The 26,646-nt window shown below is 36.1% G+C and overlaps 2 protein-coding genes across 2 annotated transcripts in view; both read right to left on the bottom strand.

Annotated features, from left to right (window-relative positions):
* The window catches only part of LOC131156543 (uncharacterized), a 54,135-nt gene extending 28,999 nt beyond the window's left edge, over positions 1-25,136 (bottom strand). Inside the window, exon 1 of the mRNA XM_058110314.1 lies at positions 25,006-25,136. The gene's annotated coding sequence lies outside the window, so the exon portion shown is untranslated. The remainder of the gene's footprint in view (positions 1-25,005) is intronic.
* On the bottom strand, positions 879-25,349 carry LOC131156541 (pentatricopeptide repeat-containing protein At4g33990). Its single transcript, XM_058110313.1, has 2 exons — positions 25,006-25,349; positions 879-3,568 (listed from the first exon to the last, which is right to left on the bottom strand). The coding sequence occupies exons 1-2, from the start codon at positions 25,008-25,010 to the stop codon at positions 1,111-1,113; spliced, it is 2,463 nt and encodes an 820-aa protein (XP_057966296.1). The 5' UTR covers positions 25,011-25,349; the 3' UTR covers positions 879-1,110.
* Between the last annotated feature and the right edge of the window lie 1,297 nt (positions 25,350-26,646).

Genomic DNA, 26,646 nt, shown 5'->3' with positions numbered 1-26,646 from the left:
TATTCCGAACAAAAGAAGACTTCTCTTCTAAAGAAAACAGTAGCAAAGAACAAGAAAACACAAATTGTTTGCGTCTCCGCACCAAATTTTTAGACATGGGGTTTTTTAATCCATTCAGGCATCAAGAAGAAAAGATAAACATCGGGCTTAAAGAATAAAGAAATTTTATGATAACAAATGCAGATAGTAAAATAAATCAAAGAAAATCAAGATTATGATTAAAGAAGGTGGAAACTTAGATTATGAGCTTTCCTTCAATTCAACTACAAGTGTCTACATAAGAAATCCTAATCCAATTTTAAATCACAGCCATCAAAACTACGAAAGCTGAACATTTTCCCCAAAAACAAAGGCCAAAAGGTAGCTGCATGAACAATTTCCAAACTTTGAATGCAGCCTTTTCTGCATCCTAAAGTTTGATAAGGCATCCGAATGTTTGATTTCTACCATCGTCAACCAGCTAGATCAATTCATGAGCCCCTGACCAAGCCCAGGCGGATACATAATCCACTCTAAGCTATAAAACAATGCTTATTAAAGTTAGTTACTAGTTTATGTAGTAGTAGTTCACCTATGCTACCCAAATTGATAAAAAATGTGTCTCCTATTTTACCAAACCCTAAACCTAAGTTGAAGGAACAGTTTCAACTCAACAAGGACACTACAAGCATAAGGTATATAATCCCCAAAAAGAAGAATCATGGAAGCAAAATTGCCCATAACACTTGGGCACTGCTCAATTGGCAGTTTTTTATAAAACCCACAATGGAAAATTACAAGAGAAGCCTGCAGCATTAGAGTACTTTTCACCATCAGGTTAACTTATTTCTTCTTTTTATTTTGCAAATAAACCAATAAGAAATTTTCATTTCAAGAGCAATATTAAAGAAATGGAGCAATGGCAATGAAATTCAAGAAAGTGCAAACTAATAGATGTGCCATTGCCGACATGGACCCATTCTAATGAAAGCACATGTGCAAGCTACTTGTGCAAATATCCATTCTTATAGAGAAAAATATTAATAATACACCTAGTTTGGCTGTTGAAGTTAATTAAAAAAAGCATCAACATAGATAATCAATTAACTCAAAAAAAAATATAAAAATCCATCACCAATAATCCCCGCAAGAACAAATTCCATCCTTGAAATGATGGAAACGGTTAGAATCCCTCACAACAATTTCCCTCTCTGTAATCCTTGAAATGTACTTAGTTGCATTGTGACAGTCCCCACAAACTCGCAAGTTCTTGAAGATCCGAATTGGACTTTTTGGAGGTGTGCTTATAATACCAAATGCAATGGCCAATCTCTCACTATGGCTCATAAGGATATGTTCCTTCTCATCCTCTTCAACATCTTGCAACACAAAGCTATAGTCTGGAATATAACCAAGGCTCTTCATTTTAGCAGTTAATACACTTAACTCGTTGTATATCTCTTCACAATGAGAATGGGACTGGTTGCCGGTATAGAAGACATCAACCCTATTATTGACTTCAATTGAGCTCCACCCAGGTGTTTTCCTCAATCCCCTATCTCTAGCCATTGATCTCACTTTATCCACCCCCTCCCATTTTCCAACATTTGCATAAATATTTGACAATAAAACATAGTAACCTACATTCTTTGAATCAACTTCAAATAAGTGGGTTGAAGCAAATTTGCCCAACTCAACATTTCCATGTATTCTACAAGCACCAAGAAGAGCACCCCAGACGGAAGCATCTGGTTGTAAAGGCATATTCCTTACAAAGTCAAATGCTTTTTCTATATACCCAGCTCTACCAAGCAAGTCTACCATGCATCCATAGTGCTTAAGACTAGGCTCAATCCGATATTCTTCTTGCATCATGTGGAAGCACCACTGACCTTCATCTACTAAACCTGAATGGCTACAAGCTGACAATAAAGATACAAATGTTACATGATCAGGCTTCCCCCCATCATCCAACATTTCTCCGAATAGATCCAGGGCTTTCTTACCGTGCCCATGAATTCCATGACAAGATATTATGGCATTCCAAGGCACAGAACTCTTTCGGGGCACTTGATAGAATAAAGACATTGCATCATCTAATCTCCCACATTTTCCATACAAGTCAATGAGGCACGTACCAACAAAGACATCCAAGTATAAGCAATTCTTAACCACATGCCCATGGATTCTCATTCCTTGTCGCAAGGCTCCAACATGGGAGTAAGCTGGTATAATGCTTACCCACGTCCCTTGGTTTGGTATTATCTCTCTACACTCTTGCATCCTCTGGAATATTTCAATTGCCTCACTGGAAAGGCCATTTTGAGCATAACATGTGATCAAAGTGTTCCATGAAATGACATCTTTGACTGGGAGTTCTTCAAAAACTTTACGAGAAGAGTCTACCTCCCCCAATTTTGCATACATGTCCACAACTGCGTTTCCAAGGACAACGTCTTGCATTATCCAAGCTCTCCTCATGACAAATCCATGAAGAGATCTACTATTATGACAATCATTTGATTGAGCAACAATAGAAGCTAAACTCACTACTGTCAACAAATCAGGCTGAAATCCAGTTTGCCGCATCTTCGCAAAAAACTTAAATGCAGTAACTGGATCTCCATTTTGCTCATATGCAGCAATAATTGAGTTCCATGACACCACATCTCTGACCATCATTTGATCAAAAATTTTCTCAGCATGCCCCAAGGTACCAAATTTGGCATACATGTTAATCAATGCATTGGAAACAAACACATCAAACTCCAAACCATGCTTTATGACATATAGATGGATTAGCATTCCACTCAACAAATCATTCATTTGTGCACAAACAGGAAGAACGCTTGAGACAGTAACAGAATCCAACTTTATTCCCCCCAATCTCATCTCCTCCAATATATCCAATGCCTCACTAGCATTCCCATTTTGACAATAACCAGAAATCATCGCATTCCATGAACCCAGATCTCTAAATGGCATATCATCAAACAATTTAGCAGCAATACCCACAATTCCAAACCTGCAATACATATGAACCAAGGAAGCTGTCACAAAGACATCCCACTCAAAACCCAGTTTAAAAGCCCAACAATGAATCTTCATCCCATTTACCAAATCTCCACAAGCTTTCAACACTGGAGGAAATGTGTAGAAATCAGGTCGAACTCTTGAATCCAATAATAATTGATAGAAACAATTCAAAGCATCATGGAAACATCCATTGCGAACATAAGCAGAGACCATAGAATTCCAGGCATATGCATCTTTCTTTGGAATCTGATAAAAAATGCTACGAGCAAAGGTGACATAACCGAGGTATCCATAGAGGTTAACAAGCTTAGAGGCGATGAAGATGCTTTGAGCTTTCCCCATCCCCACGAGAAGCGCGTGAATCCGCTTAGCAAGCTGAATATTATTGCATGAACGGAATAGAACATCAATTTCAGTCTCTTTGTTCTTGTTTCCAACTCCATGGTATGAAATTTGTGTTGAGCTTGCAGTTGTCAAGGATAATTGATTTCGAGCAAGCCGTGTAGATGGGAGATATTTTGAAATGCACCTACCTTCGTAGGTTGGCGCCAATCTGAGCATAATTGAGAAGAGTAAGACATTTATCCAATCATACAACTAGTATTGGTTAATGTTGATACGATTTTTTGCTTCCAAGTACAACCAAATGCAGAAAAGCAGTTCATAAGAAATTCAATTGGATACAAGTGAAATCAAGATCGAAAATAGTGTTCAAATGCAAGCACAAGATGGTATTACATAATGAGTTTGAAGGATGAAGTAAGCATACCTGAACATGCATGTAGTTTCTCTATAATAATGAGAAATTAATGATTTTTTGGTTGAAAGGGAAGTTTGCCTTGCAAGCACCACAATAGCCACACATTAGGTTCGGGGGGAGAGAGAACGAGAGAGAGTGAAAGTGCGATGATAGGGTTTAAGGGTTTAAGCCCGGTTGATGAGGGTTTAAGGCTGAAGGCGTTCCTGCGACTTCTTGCCTGCTGGGTGACACCCAAACGCGCAGAATCGTTAAACCGTGGAAAGGGCATCCAAAGCCCTTTTTTTCCCATGATCAAAATCTATTTTCAGACACTAGGCTGTGTTTGGATAGTAAACTTGGATATAATTTCATAGTTTATTTTATTTAAATTTATATAAAATTAAATTTAAATTTAAAATTTAAAATTTATACACTAGTTGTCAAACATTTTAAAATAACACTATACCTCTTTATTTGTAAATTAATGATAGAAAATCGTGCTATTAGTTATGTTAAGTGATTATTGATATCATTTTTATTTTTTATTTTCATTCTAATAAGGTGGCAACAACACATTTATTAGGTGTTTTTTCTTTTTTTTTTAATCTTTTTTTTATTTTTTATAAAGGTTCGGTGAGCACTTTATTTCCCACTTTAATGCGAAGTAAAAATCGTTGGATGGAGGTGGCAACAACACATTTATTAGGAGTTTTTACTTTTTTAGTTTTTTTTTTTAATATAAAAATATTTAATTAAGGTTCGGTGGGAACTTTATTTCCCACTTTAATGCGAAATAAAAATCCGTTGATGGTTTAGCAATTTTTAAGCAAAAAACGTTGGACCATCCAACGAGATTTAAACAAGGAGGGCTGCCCGTTGGTTGACGCGTTGTGGTCAAAACTTGTTGGATGGTCTAGGGTCTTTCACTTAAAAATCGTTGGACCATCCAACGAGTTTTTCTTGGGAGAACCAGGCGCCGTTTGACACATAGTAGCAAAAATTGATCATCCAACGAGTTTGGCTCTGGTTTTTGAAATCTTCCTCCATTTTTTCTCACGAAATTGTAGAGTAGCAAGCCGAAGAGAAAGGACAACTGACCGACCGGAGAATTGGACGCTGCAGCAGGTGACCGTTGCAGCCGATTGAAGAGGGGACTGTTGTGAGATAAGGGAGGAACCGAACATTAGGAAAGAAAGTATTATATAAATGGGAGATGAGGTATGTTTCCTTTTGCTTAAACTCTTATATTATTTTGTTAAGATTCATTATTTTGATTCAAAAATTGTGTTAGTTTGTGGTATAAATTAGTATTTGATACATTCAATTTGGTTGTATTTAAGCAAATTTTGCGATTGGAAGCATCATTTGGAAACTCTCATGTTGAGGTTAGGGTTTATTCTGTTTTCCTATTTAATTTATTTGAATTTGTTCTTGTTTTCATGTGCAATTTGTCGAGTGGTATCTCCTTGACCAAGTTATGCGGCAATTTAGCTATCGCCAGGGCATTTCCGACCCCTTCTCAACATCGGGGGTACATCTACATGCGCACAACCTCTATGCAATTGATGGACACGATCGAGGGGTGACCGACTGGACGACTTTTCACGGGACGTATGTGGATCCATGGCAACATCGAAGAGTATATCATCCCAGTGGAGTTGAAGGGCAGTCCTTTGCATCCGAATGACCTATACTTTAGGTGGTATAGGTCCATCACACGACGCTTCGTGGACAGGACCACTGCTGTATATATGAGTCTCGTATGTAGACATTAACCCACACATTGCACTTTTGTTATGTGGATTTTATTATGTGAATGTATTAACTAAATTTTGTTATATACTGTATGATGGCATATAAGAGGTAGATATAATCTCTCAAGATCATGCAGTACATGGATTGGTGAGAGCTGAATTGATGATTGTCCATGAGGACAGACGACGGACCCATGTGCCTCGACCTAACCCACCTACACAAGAAGGTCGAGGAGCTCCAATACGAGGACATGCTCCGTGTGCATCCAGTGGTTCATGGAGCCACTCAGGTGAGTCGTCTGTTGTACAGACGAAGTACGTATTTGGCTCGTCAACACCCTATGCATGTTCGACGAGAGCTGATATTGCGAAGGCGTCCAGTAACAAGTCGTATGCTACAAATGTTTCTTCATCCTCCAAGTCTTCAAGTTTAACTACCCCGTACTACTCTGCTACCACCCCATCCATGTCATTCCTATTAGATGACAGTCTAGATGCGGAGGACGCAAATGCTCCAGTCATGCCACCTCGTTCCTATCCAGCATCATTATACGTTTCATCTCCCCATCCGCTTCATATGGATGATGATGATGCAATACCTCATGGCGAAGATGATAGGCATACAAGACCACGACGGGGCAGGAGACTAGATGGAGATGACCAGCAAGCAGAGAGCGGACACAGACAGCAGCCACCCCGATACCGAAGACCACCTGCATATGGCACTTGAATTAGAGTAATCCTCCCTCCCAAAGAAAAAAGGGATCCCTTCCACCCATCTAAATGCTTCGACACTCTCCACCACTAGATCCCAAAAACTAGGTGACCTAGGATTACCTCCCAAAGGAACCCCTAGATAGGACAACAGCCAAACCAGCATGTCTTTTCATTAAAACCAAAATCCTTTTTTTACATGTGGCCCAGTATTGAAACCACTAGAATATTTAAACTTACATATTTTTTTATTTTTAACTAAAAATAATAATTTTAGGCCTTCATATTTTTTTAATGCCTACAAATGCCCCTACTTCAAGGCTTGTCTATGCGTGGGATTGTTGCGTGATAAAGACAGGCTTTGATGTTTTTTATTTTTCCTTTTTTTAAAAAAAAAAAATGATTTGAAGCCCTTTTTTAGATTAATTAGATCTCTCTAGGATTGAAAACCCATCACCAGCCTACATGTGCTAACTTAAAAAGGCACGTTCCTACGGTTTTGTAACACCCTCTCTTTTCTTGACTCTCTAGAGTTTCACCACTTTTCACATACCATTGCCTTGCAACGCTGCTAATGAGTGTTGTCAACTGTTCATCTGTAACACTGTGCATCTAGTGTCGCTACAATCATCATCCTAAGATTCTCTATCATAGGTACACAATCTCTTTTTTTCTATTTTCCTTTTTTTTTTTTTAACAAGACATGGCTAGCATCATTGATAGACAATAAGTTTGAATCGCCCTAGTTGAATCTCTGGACAAACTAGGTAGATGAATGTTTAGATCACATAATATGTGATAATATCATTGCATCATTTCTTGTACTAATCTTCAAATAACTCACAATAAAACGTCATCACAGAAGCCCTGGGAGGAGATCTCATCCACTTAGTTGAATACAACCCCACCCCCCTCTTTCACTAGGCAACAATATGAAGCACTATTATCTTGGTGGAAAAGATTGCATAAATGGAAAGGAAGCACTTTTGACCAAGAAATCAAAGACAAAGATCTCCAAATCGCTTCAATGATAAGCTAGAAGTAGCATTTAGTCAAGCCAAGAGCCTATGTGCCTATATAGTTAAAAAGGAGGTATTGGAGACATCCCACAAGAATCACTCCACTTCAATTGCCTTTTTATTTGTTCAACTACAATACATATTATTGAACACAATCCGAGCCCAACACTATGGTCCCTTCCGAAGGTCTCTCATGTACTCAAAACGTTATACAAATTGCATTGACAATATGAAGCTATTAGAAGGATATTAACCTCCCAAATTTAGCAAATTTGAAGGGAAGGGCAATCTTGAAACCTACAAGAAGGCTAGAATATACGACAACCTTCTTGCCAAACAATTTGTCTAATTTCTATTAGAAAATGTATTCAACCTGTATATAGACTTAAGAGTCCAAATCCATTGATAGCTTAAAACAACTTGAATAATATTTCCTCAACTACTTCTAACATGTGCCTCAATGTTAGATTAATGGAGCTTAATAAAGACCAAATAATGGCAACTTGAATAAGAATTCCTTGACTACTTCTAACACGTGCCTCAATGTTAGATTAATGAAGCATAATAAAGACCAAATAACGGTAGGATGTAGTAATTGTAGACTACATCAATAGGCAAGATGCCTTATATCAATAAGGTGCAACTCCAGAAGAAAATGCTCAATTATGGTCAGAAGAACTTGAACCCTTGGATGGGATGAAGTTCCAAGCTCAACATACCTAGTGTTACTAGTGACATCTCTCCAAAGCTTTCAAAAGAAGAGTTGAACCATGATCTTTTCAGGTAGGAGACATGTTGCTAGTTATGTGTAGAGCCATAGACCCATCAGCATAAAGCATCATCTAGGTGATAAGTTCCCTTGCAAGTGGCATAGACTATATGTAGTATGAGAAATCATGATTCATGAACAATGCATACAAACTAATAGACAATGATGGCTTCAGAATTGGCCCCATTAATAGCAAAACTTTAAAACACTACTATGCTTAATGTCACGTCCCATTTCAAGTTCATGTGAGTTTAGCCTAAAGCACTATTAAAAAGAATCCAGAAAAAACCCACCAATTGTACTCACCAAGTCCAAGGCAGTTAACAATTAAATGCTCTTGGCTAAACTACACACAAGTGCACTTCCTTCTTAACTATGTTATGACTTAGATAGCTACGCTGCTTGGAAATCCTCCTAAGTTTTCTTTTTTTTTTTTGGGATGATAAAAGAAATATAAAAGATAGGTAGAAAAGAAAGTTCAACGTGCAGGGACAAGGAGTCCACCAAAAAAATAAGAAAAGAAAAAAGGAAAAAAAACAAAACAAAACAAAACAAAAAGTTGAAGATCACACCATTAAACTAAATAAAAAATTAACCAAGAAAACTCCTTTTCAAACCCTTTCCACTAAAATTTACCAAGCTCTTCAAATTTGCTAATTCCCTTTAAACTTCAATTTGCGACTTTTGTCACTATCCAAGTAAACCTCATTTCCTCCAATATCACTCAAATTTAAATCCAACTTATCCAAAAGATCTTTAGGTCCTTGGGAATTTCCTCGACGAGAGTAGGCAAAATTCCATTCCTATGCTGTAAATTGTTTATAAAACCATCATTTTCAAAAATAGACACTCCCTCCAAACCTTCCAATCCCCTGTTTCTTTACCTCCTTTTCTTTTCTATCCCTGTTGCTACACCCAACCTCCTCCTTTGTAAAAGAGGTCCACTATGCTAAGTTCTCCTCTAGATTCTCTCCTTAAAAACTTTGTCTCTAGTGCACCAAAATTTTCTCTCTACTCATCAAACACCTTCCTTATCTTGGCACCCATACGAGCTTCCTTCCGATGAGCTTACAGCTTACTACTCTCAAATCTAACAAAATTCCGACACAACATGTCATCGATCTCCCCCAAAACTGCTCTTGGTTTTTTACACATTACCTCCCATTTTTTCAACTCTCTTCTAGGTGAGTTACATTATTAACACAATAGTCTAATTCTAACTTCGAACTATTAATATTCTGGATATGTTCCGGAGTTTAGTGGGCGTGAAGTCTAACATCCTCCGTCCCACTGCTGTTTCCTAAGCTCTAAGGACTGAAATCAAGTCCTTCCCATTATTCACTTTTTATACATTTTACACTACCTAAGTCCTTACTCTTTCTTTCTCTAGCTCTAACGAGTTTAAATATATCTTTTTCCCCTTCTTTTGTATCCAAGCTATCATAAAAATTATTAAACAATTTACGTTTAGCTTCACTAACAGTCTTTTTAGCATCTCCTCGCCTCTTTATACTTTTCAAAGTTATTCATATTTATACATTTTTGCCACGTTTCATACCAAAGTCTTTTTCTCTTAGCTACTTTTTGGACATCTTGACCCCGCCACCAACTTTCTTTGCGATTCGAGAATCTTCCTTTTGATTCACCTAAACTCTATTTTGCTAACTTTTTAATAAAACTAGCTATCCTAGTCCAAACAATATTTGTATTTATACCATCCTCTATAGTCCAATCACCATCTTTGATCATTTTATCTTAAAATTTTATTATATTTTCCCCCTTTAAGTTACACCACCTAGTTCTCTTACACTGGTTTATTTTATCCTTTATCTTCCATTTTTCAATATATATTGTTGGGAATAAACAACAAATTCCCGAAACCTGTGAGAAACAAAATAGAGAAAATAACGCCAAAGAAAAATCAATTACACGCACAAGACAATATTTACGTGGTTCGGCAATTTTGCCTACGTCCACGGAGTTGTAGGGATTTCAATATTATCAAGAAGAAAACACAGAGAGTGCGACTATACAATGCTCTCCCTCTCGCTCGCTCGCAGGTACAACCACACAAACCCTAATCACCCGAAAGCAATCCTTTTATATGTTGCGCCTAGGGTTCCGTTCCGAACGGCCCAAGCCTTCGCTCCATGGACTAAGCCTTAGGATAGAAATCTCTAATTAAATAGGGGTCGGGTCGGCATCCAAATTAAAACACAACTAGGCCCCACAAAAGCCCAACATATATATCTATCACTAAAACTCTATGTTCTATGGTTAAACCTGGGATAACCTTACAATCCTTACATGATAAACGATTTACCCTCCTAGTTAAGAAAAAATTTATTTGACTTTTATTTTGTCCACTTTTAAAGGTTAGTAAGTGTTCTTCTCTCTTCTTAAAGCAAGTATTCATTGTAATAAAATCAAAAGACATAGCAAAGTCTAAAATCATCTCCTCAAGCTCATTTTTGTCTTCATATCCATATCCTCCATGTATTCTCTCATAAACTTTATTATCCCTTCCAACGTGTCCATTCAGATCTGCTCCTCAGAATATTTTCTCAGTCCCTGATTTGCCTTGTATAATACTATCCATATCTTCCCAAAACTGTCTCCTAAGATTTTCTGCAAAGCCTACTTGAGGAGCATAAGCACTACGGATATTTGTTATGTCTTGGCCTAAGACCATCTTGATTTTTATAATTCTATCCCCCACTCTATTTACATCTGCAACGCTATCTTTTAAATTTTTGTCTTTTTCTTTTCCAGTGTACCAAAGTTAAAATCCTGATTTATCAATTTCTCTAACTTTCTCCCCCACCTACTTAGTTTCTTGAAGACATATTATATTAATTTTTCTTCTAATCATAGTGTCCACAATTTCCATTCTTTTACCCGCAAGTGTCCCTATATTTCAAGTTGCTAATCTAATCCTAATCTCCTAAACTAGCAAGCACAACGTCTTCTTTACTTTGCAGATTCAATAGAATTTCATATTTACCAGTCCCATGAAATTTCAAGGACATGTATTGTTGCTTCTCCTAAGGCTTCAAGAAATTGTACAAGATAACCAACACTCATGTGCAAACCACAGAGCTACCCGTGGGCTTAGGAATTGTTTACGACTTTGCAGAATTTCCTCCTTCCTCTAGGTAACCTTTATCATGGATCTCATTACTCATAACCATGTTCACCGCAACTTGGTCCTCTTGGAACAACCTTTTGCAAAGTACCATCTAACTCAAACAAGTGCTCGAGGTTTTTGTGTAAATGATAGATCTTCTCTACTACAATTCTTAGAGCTCTTAGTCCTCTCATCATTTTGAAGGAGTAGACCTTGGTTGGGTAGGATGTTGCTTCTTTATCACATGACGAGTCACCAAAGCCCACCCTCTTGTTCTTCCAATATTGACTTTATATTATAGCACCTAGAATTTTGATGTGAAATTTTGTTGTATTGCCTCACCTATCATAGGACATGAACATGCAAGGTTCGGTGCCAAGGCAACAATAGCATTATTAGACTCAACTACAACATCAAAACTTATGTGGATCTTTCTATCCCTGGTAAGATTCACCATGACCTCCTTAAGAACGAAGCACTTTTAAAAAAAGGTGGCTAACAATCCAATGCCATTTGCAGTAGTCTTCATCAACCTTCCCCACCTTGTAAGGTGCTTGCATTCTAAAAAATCAACAAGATTGCTTTTTAATAGCTTCTCTAAGATATCTAGGATGTTTGAGTCAAGGAATAGGTATTGTTTCTCCTCTCTCTCTTTTAAGCTAATTCTCATAGGATTGTCAATAACTGAGTGACATTCATCATTTTTGCCTTCCCTAGCTATCTTGACTGGAATAGTATTCACGATAATCAAGTATTTAGTCAAGCCTTTTGATACAGGAACATGTTTTGAAACGGACAATGCTTTCAAATTCAATATTATTCCTATGAGGGGTTAAGCGTTATCTGGGGCTTTGGCAAGGTTCCCCCAATTTGTTGAGAAAAACATTCAAATTCAATATTTCTTTCTCATCTTTTAGGACCTACAATACCTTGTCCTTTTCCATCATATCATATCTTCTTGAAGGCAAAGGTTCCTTTTTAGGTCCACGCTTTTGCTTAAGACTCACTACATTCTTCATTGTCAGATGGCAAGAAATATTTGGAAGTCTTTTTTCCTATTTCAATGAGAAGTGCATGGCTCCGCAAAATTTATGAGTTCTTGCTCTTGAGATCATGTGCAGTGCAGTGCATGCAATTCCCTATGATAGGCGTGGCAATACAACAACATTTCACATGTGCCGTGCATGCAGTTTACTGGTTATGTGCAGTGCATGCAATTTTTGGGACGGTGGTCCCAGAGAAATGGGAGAATATTTCAAGCTCAATTGACCTCTCCTGCGAGAGGGTTAATTTGCCTTTTTGAGCACATTCTTTTGAAATTTTGGGGGGGATATCACGATCTGATCTTCAAAGATATTGGAGGCAGCGTTTTGTAATTGGATAGCTCAGGGAGGATGTCTTATCCGCCTCCTTATGTATTTCCTTTTAGTTATTAGTGATTTTATTGTTATCTAAAAAATACCATCTCTAAGAACAAGCGATCATTTGTAAAGAATGAGGCAAAACTGAACCAAATTCAGACATGCCACACATTGCTGGCAGGGCAACCACCCAAAGAAATCACCATTACTCCACTTACAGGCAAAGGTAAAGCTAAAATGATGGAAGAAACAACAACGATCAAGTAACTAATCATGATACGAGAGATACAAAGAGATTATCTAGTGCAGCACTCGATGCTATGAAAGGTGAGGTAATATAAGGAAATGATATTTACACCATTGTTGTCTCCAACTGACCCTTTTATGCTATAGGTTACCATTTGCCACTTTTTTATCAGCAAATAGGAGAATTCATTTAAAGGCACCAATGTTTGCCAATCTCCAAGAAAGAGAGGCAAAAGTGAAGGTATGGCCTAGGATACAAACTGTCAAAAAATAAATAACTGTTTAAGAATCCAACAACCAGCTAGTAAGAGTGGTAAGGGTGATAAGCCATCTATCTTCGAGGATTCAAAGAAACTTCTTCGATCCTTCCAAGATTTTGTGTACCTTTTCTTCCACACAACCCAAAAAATGATAAGCGGAATCAGGATCATGGCTTTTTCCCTTTCTTTGCTCAAACAAATGCCTCTCCAGGACCAAATCTATTTTTCCAGAGTCTTAGTTGTAATCCAAATCTCACAGACCGGGAACAGTGGAGTAAGTGGACAGATTCCAGAGGTTTCTAGGCCAAGGACAGTGAAGGGGGATATAATTCATGGATCTATCTAGTGTCTTCTTCGCACAAAAAAAAAAAAACATTTATCAACTATAGATATCCTCCTCCTGTAAAGGTTATTATAAAGTTAGTATCCTACCAGAGCTGGCTCCCAAGCAAAGAAAGATACTTTGATAGGGGCTAGGGATTTCCAGATAGCTTTCTAGAGAAGATTCGTTCGATCTCAGCAGACTTTTCTAGATTCCTGTAGAAGGAGCAGACTGTAAAGATGCCATTTTTTGCTAAGGTTCCACTTAGGCTTATTAGAATTATTCCGATAAGCACCTCTGCTGTATAAGCAAACAAAAGAATAGCAAGTGTCAAGCCCCCTGTCGTGAACATTTCTTATGAAGCGAATGACCCAGATTACTCCACGTCTAAAAGATGAAAATGCATACTTATAAGAGCATCTTTATCACAGGCCAAACTGAAAACTTTAGGAAATTGAAAGCTAATTAGCGTGAGCGCACACCATGTCATGCCAATGGAACCTCAACTACCTATATCGAAGTAAATCAGGGGAACAAAGTCTCCCAACCGTTCCTAATACATTTCCTGGCACCCACCTCAAAGGGTTTCTCTAACTTCCTTGGAGGTCCATCCATTGTGATCAACACCAAATTTTTTAGTAGTAACATTTCTCTAATAGAACTCTCTTTCATTCATGAATCTCCACAGGCATTACTAAATAGAGCTTTGTTGAACAGTGAGGGATTTTAGACCCAAACCACCTGTTTGAATAGGTGGCTTGACAACCCCCATTTTACCGAATGGTATTTAAAATCCTCTCCTGTAATTCCCCAAAGGAATCTTTTCTCAATGTCTTCAAGCATTTTGGCCACCAAGCATAGGAAAGGAAAGGGGGGTACACATACACCAGGAGATTTGAGAGTTTGCTTTTCACAAGGTGCACCTTTTGAGAGGTGATTTCGTTTCCAACCAGCTATTTTTCAAACCTCTCAAAAATGGTCTCCAAATTATCTTAAAACTCGATTCCAAGAGTAAGCCCTAAATAGTTCGAAGGAAACACCCCTAACTTGCAGCCCAGATATCAGCTAGAAAGATGTGATTGTCTCATCACCAAAGAGAATAAGTTCACTTTTTCATAAATTGACTGCCAACCCTGAAATTGCTTCTAAACAAAGAAGGATGCATCTCAAGTTAAGAATTTGTTAGCCTCAGCGTCAAAAAAGATTATGGTGTCATATGCAGAAAAGCAGATAAGAAACCTCCGCTTCCCTTTTGTTTCATCAACATTGAGCCCCTTAAAGAACCTTGACCCTGTGGCTTTTTGTAACAAAAGACTCAGAACTTCCATTACCATAATAAAAAATAAATGAAAGATGGGATCACAATGCCGCAAGCCTCTAGAAGAGTGGAAAAAACCAGACCAACAGCCATTAAAAAGAATGGAGAAGGATGGCATACTAGCATAACAATACATTGTTCGGTCCATTTGCAACATTAATCCCGGAAATGTGTTTCTTTAAGGAAGCAGAGAAGAAAATCTCAAGACACATTATCAAAGGCTTTCTCTATGTACAATTTAGAAGCAACCCCTCTTCTACAGCTCTGGAAAAGGAATCCACAATTTCTGAGGCATGGGACCTGCCTTCCTTCAACAAAAGCATGCCCAGACTGACCAATAACTTTAGGAACTGTTTTCTCAAGTCTCATGTTGACACTTCAAATAAAAATTTGTAAATACTTCCAACCAAGCTTACAGGAGGAAGTCTTTGATGTTAATGACCCCTGTCTTCCTAGGGATCAAGGTAACAAAAGTCAAATTAATGCTGTCCACAAAGCTGCCTGACGTGAAAATTTTCAAAAATCCTGACAATGTCAGATTCGAGTAGATCCCAATCAGATTGAAAAAAAAAAAACCACATTGAATCCAGCTCTTGGAGAGTTATCACCATTATGATCCTTATGGGCACAAAGAATTTATTCCTCACTAAAATGGCTTTCAAGCCACAGAACAGTTGACAAATTAATCTTGCTAAAAGTGATGCCCTCAACCTTGATCTCCAAGTTAATGACTCGGAGAAGAGATTCTTGTAAAAATTGTAGATAGCATCTTTTATTTTTTGGATAAGATAAAATTTGCATTAAGAACCAAAACAATGTATAATGGAAGAGGACAAGATGCCCTCAAGGTGTACTACGTAACAGCCGCCTTCCAATCCCTTCGAAGATAAAACCCAAATAAAATCAAAAGAATTGGCCAACAAAGCTAAGAACACTACTCTCCCTATAAGAGACTAGGGCATGATGTATCGCCCTTAAAGATTCTCTTGTTCATGTCAATCTAAAGGGTCCATAAGTTAGAGAAAATTGCTCATACATAGCCCTTTCTACTTGAGCCAAAACCCCTATGCTTCATGGGAAAGTTTTTTTTTCTCACATTCTAAGACACCACCCAAGCTTCACCTATGTAAGAGAAGAGAGCATTCCAAAGGTATGATGCCGAAAGGTGCGCATTTTTCTTTTCTTTTCCTTTTTTTTTTTTTTTGGAGTGGATAGAAAAAAAGAAAAAAAATAGATTTCATCAATAACAGAAGAATTTACAAAGAGGAGAATAAGACATCTCCCATCAAAACTATAGAAAAATCTAGAAAAAAGGAACTAAAAACACAAATAAATACTTTGAAATATACAACAACAACAAGCCTTAAGTCCCACTAGGTGGGGTCAACTACATGAATTCTTTTCCGCCAATTCACCTAATCCAGAGCATTTTCCTCTATTAGATTAAGGGTAATTAAATCTTCCCTCACTACGTCATTCCAAGTTATGATCCCTTGTCATGCCAGAAAAAGTAACTAACTCACTCTTTCTCACAGGTACTATACTAGGCTTGCATACCAAATGCTCAAACCATCTAAGCCGCCCCTCCCTTATCTTGTTTTCAACCAGTGTTCTACCTAAATTATTGCGTATATGCTCATTTATTACTTTATCTTTTAATGTTAAACCACTCATCCACCTTAACATACGCATCTCAGCAACTTTCATTTTTTATAAATGTTGTTTTTTAGTTGCCCAACATTCTGAACCATAAAGCATAACTAGCCTTACAGCTATCTTATAAAACTTCCCTATTAATTTTAAGGGTATTCTAAAATCACACAACACACTCCTCCATTTTAACCAACATGTCTTAATTCTAAGTACTACATTTTCTTCAATTTCCCCTTCAGCTTGCATAATAGATCCCAAATATCTAAATCTATCAATGCTATTAATCTCTAGATTATCCAATTTAATTTTCTCTCTATTACAACTCCTTACATTACTGAAATTACATTTGGTATATTCTGCCTTATTCCTACTTATCCTAAACCTTTTAGACTCTAATGTGGCTCTCCAAAGTTCTATCTTAGATTCCACTCTGCTTCTACTATCATCAATCAACACAATATTATCTGCAAACAACATACATCAAGGGATCACATTTTGGATATTCCTAGTTAGTTCATCAATTACTAAAGTAAAAAGATAAGGACTTAAAGTAGAACCTTGATGTACACCTATTGTGATTGGAAACTCTCCAAAATCTCCCTCCTACAGTCCTAACGCTAGTCACTACTCTATCATACATATCCTTAATGACCTTCATATATATACTGCAAACTCTCTTCTTTTCAAATATCAACCAAAGAACTTCCCTAGGTACTCTATCAAAAGCTTTCTCTAGGTCAATAAAAACCATATGCAAGCCCTTTTTCTTTTCCCTAAACTTTTCAATTAAACTTCTTAAAAGATAAATAGCTTCTGTTGTTGATCTCCCAGACATAAAACCAAATTGACTTTCTGAAATCTTTGTTTCTAATCTTAATCTATGTTCAATTGCCCTTTCCCAAAATTTTATTGAATGACTCATAATCTTAATTTCATAATAGTTATTACAGTTTTGAATATCGCTTTTGTTTTTGTACAAAGGTACTAACATACTTTTCCTCCATTCTTCTGGCATTTTCTTGGTTTTTATAATAGTGTTGAATAGATTAGTTAATCAAATAATTCCTTTACCCCAAAACTTTTCCAAACTTCCATTGGTATTTTATATGCTCCTATAGATTTCCCACCCTTCATTTTTTTAATGACATCTTAACTTCAAGGACTAATTTTGCAAATAAATCTCCTATTTTAAGTCTTCTCCTTATTTGTCACTTCCAAATTCAATCTTTCATTTTGGTTTTCATTAAACAACTTATCAAAATATCTCCGCCACCTCTCTTTTATGTCTTCTTCTCTAATTAAAACATTATCATTCTTGTCCTTTATACAATTTACATCACCTAAATCTTTGCATTTTCTTTCTCTAGCACTAACAAGTTTATAAATGTCTTTTTCTCCTTCTTTTGTATCTAGTTTAGTTTATAAAGTATCATAAGCTCTATGTTTAGCTTCACTAATAGTTTTTTTTGCATTTTTTCTTGCTTCTTTATATTTTCCAAGATTTTCTATATTTATACAAATTTGTCATATTTTATACCAATTTCTTTTTGTCTTAACGGCTTTTTGGACTTCTTGGTCCCACCACCAACCTTCTTTACTACCCAAGTATCTTCCTTTGAACTCACCTAAACTCTTATGCTGTCCTTACGATAGAATTGTCATTTATTCCAAATAGTACTTGCATCAACCTTATCCCCTACTATCCAATCAACACTCTTTGTTCACTTTATCTTTGAATTTTACTATATTATCTCCCTTCAAGTTCCACCATCTAATCCTCTTGTGTTGATTTATACTACTTCTTCTCTTCCATTTTTTAATATGTATATTTAATACTAAGACTCTATGTTGTGTAGTCAAACTTTCACCTGAAATAACTTTACAATCCTTACAAGATAGATGATCCCCATTCTTAATTAAGAAGAAATCTATTTGGTTTTTATTATACCCCACTCTTGAACGTTATTAAGTGTTCTTTTCTTTTTATAAAGCAAGTATTCAATATAACCAAATTGTAAGACATGGAAAAATCTAAGATTGTATAGCCACCTCAATTTTATCGCCATATCCATGGCCTCCATGTATCATCTCATATCCTATATTATCCTTGCCAATGTGACCATTCAAATCAGCTCCTATGAATTTCTTCAAATACTTTGAAATATCAAAGCAAAAAATTCCTCCAATTTTTTGCTGAATTTCCAAAAAACTTGCTCCCTTAAAGCATCCAAAGCCAACGCACCATAAAGAAGCCAAGTAATGAATTTTTCCCAAACCAGTTGCCTATTCAATTTTTCCCTTGAAAAAATCCATGCATTGTGCTCCAACCATAAACCCCACAGCACCACAAATATCCCACGTTTCCACAAAGCAGCCCTATCCTTCCTTCTGCTAAAACCCTCAAAATAAGTAGCCAACATTCCTTCCACCGATGTCCGACAAACCCAAGATTCTTCCAACACACCAAATTTTATTCCAAATGGTCCAAGCAAAATCACAATGCAAGAACAAGTGAGATGCTGACTCAAAATCCAAATAATAGAGCACACAAACATCTAGAGATAAGGCCTTCAAAGGTCTCCTGATTTTCAATAGAATATTATTATTGATTCTAATAAGCACAATCAGCCAAATGAAAGCCTTAATCTTTCGGAATCCTTGGCCTTCCAAATACATGAGAATAGAGGAAAACAAGAGTTGGAATGGGTCAAAAACTCAAAAAGAAAATTTCTGAATGATTCAAAGCCCAAGACCAAGTATCCCTGGCTGAAAAAAGATGACAATTGTTCATTAACGACAAGGAAGAGGAGAATTCCAGCAATTCTCAATAATTTTGAGATCTTCTGAAATGAAAGTTCCAAGAAAACAACGGGCTAACAAATAGACCACAAAGAAAGAAATCATACTATCTTGCCTTGAGCTCAATTGAAAGAGGCGAGGATAGGATGTGAATAGAACATCATTCCCAACCACAGATCTATCCAAAAACAAATTTGAGAACCCTTTCCCCACCATAAAATTAAGGGCAAAAGACACTCACCTCCCCTGAGGTTTGCCAAAAAGACAAGGAACTTTCCTAAGGTTTTTAAAATCGCACAAACCTCCCCTCAAGTTTGAATCTATGGACGCTCATACCCTCTCATGTCAACTTTCTGTTAGCATTCAAATGAAATGTGGCTGAAAAAAAATTCCCCCTTTTTGCCCTTATTTACATAATGCCCCTTAAATTAATTTTAAAAAATAATTTTCTTTTCAATTATGCCCACAATCTGTAGTTGCTAGCTTCCTACACATGATGTGGTTGAAAAGATTTTTTTTCCTTTTTTACACTTATTTACATAACACATTTAAAAATAATTTAAAAAATATTTTTTCCTAATTAAGCCCTCAATTAGGAGCTGCTAGCTTCCTACACTGATATGGTTGAAATTTTCCCCCCTTTTTGCCCTTATTTACATAATTCCTTTAAAAATAATTTTTTTCTTATTTTTCCCTTAATTATACGCTGCCAGCATGGTACAATTTGCCTTTGAAAATATTTTTTTCCCTTTTTGCCTGTAATTACATACTGCAGCATGGTTCATTTGCCTTTGAAATTTTTTTCCCCTTCTTTACCCTAATTAAGCCCATTTTACATAGCTTACCTTCAAAATGAAAGAGACATTTCTATCAAATGGAAATTAGTCTTCAATTTTAAATCCATATCTAATTGAAACAAAAATAATAAATTTTTGGCAATTAGATCCATATCTAGAACTATATTTTTTATGATATGCTCTCATTATTGCACACTAGGTACTGGTCCAAAGCTCACCTTGTTAGCAAAAAGGGCAAGGAAGAATTGACTCATAGCAAAGTTTAAAAATGTGAAGAATATAAAAAACACACATAACTAAAATAGACTAAAGAATAATAATCATTATCTATTTTAGAATGTTGTCAAATAAATGAGTTTGAAAGTAATTTGAAGCTATATAAATGCTGAAGTAATGAGAGCCAAAAATTTATTATTTTTTGTTTCAATTAGATGTGAATGTAAAATTGAAAGTTGATTTTCATTTGATAGAGATGTCACTTTTGCTTTGAAGGTAAGCTACATGAAATGGGCTTAATAAGGGTAAAGAAGGGGGAAAAAAATTTTAAAGTCAAATGAACAATGTTTTAGTATGTAATTAAGGGCAAAAAGGGTAAAAATACTTTCAAAGGCAAATTGTACCATGCTGGTAGCATATAATTAGGGTCAAAATAGGAAAAAAAAAATTTAAAGCATTATGTAAATAAGGGCAAAAGGGGGAAAAAAATTTCAACCACATCATGTTTAGGAAGCTAGCAGTTCCTAATTGAGGGCATAATTGAAAAAAAAAAAAAATTTTAAGACATTATGTAAATAAGGGCAAAAAAGGAAAAAAAAATCAGCCACGTCACATGTAGAAAGCTAGTAGCTCCTGATTGAGGGCATAATTGGAAAAATATATATATTTTTTAAACTTCCATTTGAATACAAACAGAAAGTATACATAAGGGGTATGAGTGTCCATAAATTCAAACTTGAGGGGTGGTCAGTGGAATTTTAAAAACCTCAAGGGAGGTCCTTGTATTTTTGGCAAACCTTAGGGGAGGTTAGTGTTTTTTGCACTAAAATTTATGTAAGAAGTGAATAAGGGATAAATCTAAGAAATAGATCTCCATGGGCACCCTGAAGAACATCACAAACTAACAATGGTATCCAAACCATTCAAACCCAACCCATGCTCACTTCTAATCACTTTTTGTCAAAGGGAATGATCTTCTAGAAGAAAAAAACCATAACAATTTAGCTAGAAGAGCAATGTTTTTAGACACCAAATTTCCAAGAGCCGGCCCTCCCTCCATTTTAGACTTGTAGACCTCTCCCAAAAAGGTGTGCATTTGTTTCATTGGACTCGTGGCACATCAAGCACAAGTCAGGACTCAGAGACATACAAAACCTTCTTATCTATAACATATCATGCATATTAATCCCATTCACTATCACAGTCCATAAAAGATTAGGATTTTGCAAGAAACCTTAGCCTTCCAAATGATGTGGCTCGAAGGAGATACATTGGGAGAAGCAGCTTATGAAAGTTGTACGAAAAAAGATTTAGAAGAGAACAACCCCAAAGAATCAACCTACCACACGCACTCATCCTCTAGACAAAATGGTCCAATACAAAAAGCAAGGTGGTAAGCTCATCAACCTATCTTTCTTTAAGATCTCTAGGAAAAAAATGATGAAGTCCCTCAAAACATAAAGCTCCTTAGGAAAAGATGAATGTGTTGATAGGTGCATTATGGAGAAAAGAAATCTTACACAAACAAGGCAACTCTAGCTCCAAAGAAACCTCACCCACCCCCACACCCTCTCAAACGTGCACCTTATTTCCATTTCCTACTTTGTAGATAACTTCCTTTACGGCCCCAACCTCTTCCATGATCGCCCTATCAATTTCAACTTTATTCAAATTGTTAAATCTTCTATGAACATTTACTATTTGATAAAATTATTCAGTGTTAAGGCCCTAGATTTTTCCCTTCAAGCAGTTTCTTCCATATTAATGACCTCAAAAATCTCTTTTATACTAAGTAACCTTCTCATTTTGTCTTGAATAATGAAGTCTTGAGTTACCTCTTTACTACCAAGCACCTTAAGGTTCTTAAGAATAGAGTTCTTTTCAAGTGGATAACGCAACGGTATCTTTGCTCCGCCACTTCCAGTTTTCAACAAAGAAGCAAACATTAAACTTGCATAACCTTCAAATTGGCGGGTGGACCCCACAACTAAATTTGTGTCTGAAACCTTCATGCTTGAGCCACATAATTTTCAAAACAAAACGGAGTAGGGCCTCATTTTACAACCATGTATCCAACAAGACACGGAAATGATTAGAGATAGGCCTTGAGAGAAGCTTCTGAGAGACTTCGGGAAGTGCTCTTCCACCTGATTAAGAATGTGTCGACCTTCATAAATGGAGGAGGCTCTCTTGTGTTGGACCAAGTATGGGAACCACCAATGAGAGGGCCGTCAATGAGGGCATTCACATTTATATATTCTAAGAATTCCTTCACACTAGCATTCTTTGTATTTCCACCATTTTTTTGTGAAGAAATAGCATGATGTTAAAATCACCTCTAGCAACCCTAGGTGCATCCCATTTACCTCTAGCCTCAAAAACTTCATTCCATAACAATTGATTGGAAGATCCTTCACCAAACCTTAGATTCCATCCATTTTCTTCCATCCATTTGAAATTTTAAATAAACAGGAGACTCGTAAAGTTCTAGTAGTGTGTTCAACTAAGTCCACCACATCTTCATTCCAAAAAACTAGAAGCTTTCCAACGCTTCTAGAAGCTCTTAGATAGACCCAATTGCACATTTTATCCCTCCATATACTAATGAAATTCCATCAATGCCTCCATTTCACTTTCTTGCAAGCAAATTACATCACCATTCTAGTTTTCATGAAGCATTCAGCAACCATCCTTTATATTTGTCATTCAAAACCCTAATAATTCAAGAAATTAGCCTTATCATGATAAATTCAGGAAATAATTCTAGCTGCAACCAGCTTCCTCCGAGTTTAAAAACCCTTTATTCTTAACATAATGAACAAAAAATTCCAACCATTTCAAATCCCTGTTTGTCTCCTTCTTGTTGCTGCCCAAGGTCCTTTTAAGAGCTTTTTTCCTCATTACCTCTGTTTTTTTTTTTCCCCCTATCTCCTCAAAACAAGCAGCTTTCCCCTCAAATCCATTGAAAGAACTCTATTACCCTTACTAACCATTTTAACTTTATGAAGTAAGAATAGGACTTAAGTTCTTTAAAAGTGTTCATTCTCACTATCTAGTCCCTTGAGTTCCTCAATGCCAGGAGAGTGAACATCTATGGATTGCCTTCCAAAGAAGATTTATCAAACAGGAATTATGGCTAGATTGTCATCACTGTCTCTCCGCTCTGGTGAGCAATCACTATCAAGCATGTTAGGTGGGGTCTTGTTCAAATTAAGCTCTGATCCATGTCTCAATAAGGGCCAACATATGTAGTCTCTGTTGAAGTATGGACACGAATCATGAGGTCAAGGCCTTTGTCTTTCGAAAAGGGGCTGAAATGAATGTCTTTCATCCCCAGAGAAGTTGAGCCCAACTTGAGCCCTGTCCAAAGATCGTTAAAGCTAGTGAAGGCTTTGACCTAGCGGTATCTAGCCTAGTCTTTTCAAATTTGAAAATGTCGAAATTGGTGGCTAGCTATCTACCTCTATCCACTCCCATCTCCACCGTGGGTACGAAAAAGCACGTGTAGATTCAATCGTTTTCTCCATGGGGCTGGATTCACACATGTAGCTTTCCATCCTTCATCGCTCTAACTCCCTATGTGAGGCTTCCCATGAGAGAGAAATCGATTCAATGGCTTTGTGGGGGTTGCATCCACAAATGGAGGCCTTGCGCCACCTCAATGGTCACCTTTGTCAATGCGAGTAGGGGTTTTTTCTAATGCTAGATGTTAGAGCTCTCTTCCCATGGATTACAGTTGGAATTTGGCAATGGAGACCTTGCACCACCCTTTTGAGTCAAAGCCCTCAAAGAAGGAAACCATCCTCATCCACCAAGGTTGAGTAGAGTAAGTGCAATGAATCAGCTGAAGTGTTCTTCTTCAATTGGAATGTGAGCTTTTTTTTCTTTCTCATCTTTTTAAGCCAAAGTAGGCGTTTATCTGGCCCAAAACTCACATAGTGAACGAAAAAACCAGCCAATCTCTTCCATCTCCATTAATATGGAGATCTTTTCGCCTCTCTCCTTCATTCAGGAAGGTCAACCTTCTCTCCATTTAGGAAGATTTCAAAGGTTTTTCTTTCAACAAACACTATTTTTCGATCGTGGCCATGTGCATGAGAGAGAGAGAGAGAGGATTATTTAATGATCACAGAAGGAAACCAAGATCAAACATGCAAAATTTTGGTAGATGGTGTTGTTCAAAATTCAAACAACGAATAGAGAGCACTGCACATAAAATATAATGCATTTTCATTTAATGGTGCAATAGAAGTCTAGAAGTAGCAAGCAAAGACTCTGCGTAACTTGGTGGATAGATGAAACCCCTCAAGGAAAAAATACAAAAACAAAAAAATAATAATCAAACAAAAAAAAGTTTTTGAAAACAAAAAAAAAACATATTTATCATATATACATATGCGCATATATTGTGCTTGGGCTGCCATCCCCTTGGAGCCCCTGAAATGAACTTTTTCCTTATTAGAAAACTGTACAGTATAAAGTCACTGAAAATGGCTACATAAGGAGAAATGGATCGTAAGATGCCCAATTGCAGGCTTATCTGAATTTGTCATTAAAAATTAAAAAAAAAAACAAAAACAAAAACAAAACAAAGAACGCATCAGCCAACAACTCATATCATCTGAAGCACCAAGCATTAAATAAGTTCTTTAACCAGCTGATGTGCTGCACGATTCAAATTTTCAAAATCACTGTTTTTATTCAATTAATCGCATCCACTCTAACCTTGCATCAACAAGGGAGCTAAGTATGGGCCTCGATTCGACCAGTTCAAATATAAGTTCTTCACTAGTTTGGGAAGAGCCTCTAGCTCTACACCGCACAATAGTTCAATTTCAATTGATTCTTTCATTAAAATTGTGTAACACGTGTAAAATAAAAATGCGCAAAAATCACCTCATGCTGCAGCTTCTTCGTTTATACAGCTTCTTCCTCAGTAAACGACGTTCCCCGCAAATATAAACCGACAAAACCCGAATCCCCTTTGAAAAACGTGCAGACAGATTCCGGTGATGCTTGCGTTCTTGAATCCACAATCAAAGATGTACAGAAGATCCGATTTGAAAACCCTAAAAATGATTCACATGAGAATAAAAAAGAGGAGCGAGATGGGGAGAGAGAGACTGGCGACTATTTGCGTCTGCTCTGGGGTTTGGAAATTTTGACTATTGAGATTTTAGCAACAGAAAGACGATGGATAGTACATTAGTACTAGCAGAGACGAGGGATCCTTTGAAACTAGTTATAAAAAGTGCCTTTCTTAATATATATATATATATATTTTTTTTTTATTTATTTAAAATGTGTTTATTTAAAATAATTTAGAATTATTTATTATAAATATTGTAGAATAAATATTTTTAAAGAAATTATTTTTATAAAATACTTGTTTTTCATAATCTAATTACTTTTTTTATAATAAATATTTCTTAATAACATAAGTACTTAATTAAAATACTTTTCATACTTATTTTTTTAATTATTTCAAACCATCGCCAGAAATTACGCACATTTCAGCCCAATAAGAGAATTGCAATATGCCTTCTTGAGAATGATACAAATAACAAAATTAAACTAAATTAAATTAAAAAGTATTTAATTATTTTTTAAATTTTGATTTTGCTTAGGAATTTTAATTTTTTTTCCAATTAAGGTTAAATGTTGATGCACTCATTTATAAGTTGCAGTTAATCAAACCAAATCAATATGTATAAAATATATACTTATATAATTATGTCACATATAATATTTAACCATTTAAATTATAAATTATTTTTCCATAATGTAGAACTTGAACCGTTACTTTATGTTAATTTTTTAATATTTAAAACTTAGATTATGGATGTTGTTCGTGTTCAGTTTATGGATGGATATTTTAAGCTAATGTTAAATGTTCATCCTTGAATTTAAATGTTTGAATTTTAAAATTTATATGTTGATTATAATAGAAAAAAACATATTATTTGACAATAACTTAAACTTGAAATTGAAGCCAACAGTTTGATTTAGTTAATCATTGAATATTGGCCTAAAATCAGTTAATATAACATCATTTAATTATGATTGTGCATCCAAGAATCTAAACTTTTTTATCTTGATCCTATCATGGCACCCAAGAGGGGGGAGTGAATTGAGTGATTCAAAAATCATAAACTAGTTAGGTAGAAATGTTGTTTGAATAAAGTCATTAGTTAGTTAAGCAACCAAGTAATGAAGAATGAATATGTAATTTGAATTGAAATATAAACATACCACCACAAAAAGGAGATCAATGTTAGATTTATAGTAATTTCGTAAATTGAAATCTATATCTACTCGTCAAGCAAACTTGTTTAAGTATTTTAACTAAGCTTGTACTAAGTACATGAGTAACTCTCAGTGAGATAACTTGTCTTTACAAATTTCTCTTTCTTCAACAAAAATACCTTTTACAATGCAATCACACTTCGAGCAACTTACCCTTTTCAAACTATTGTTCAAAATCAAAAAGGGAATTAATAATTATACTTGGGTTCTTTTCAAGCTCACTTAGAAAGA

The sequence above is a fragment of the Malania oleifera genome, chromosome 5, assembly GCF_029873635.1.
Source record: "Malania oleifera isolate guangnan ecotype guangnan chromosome 5, ASM2987363v1, whole genome shotgun sequence".
NCBI lineage: Eukaryota > Viridiplantae > Streptophyta > Magnoliopsida > Santalales > Ximeniaceae > Malania > Malania oleifera.
Note: the sequence above shows the minus strand (reverse complement) of the source record. Positions and strands in the feature narration are given on the sequence as shown.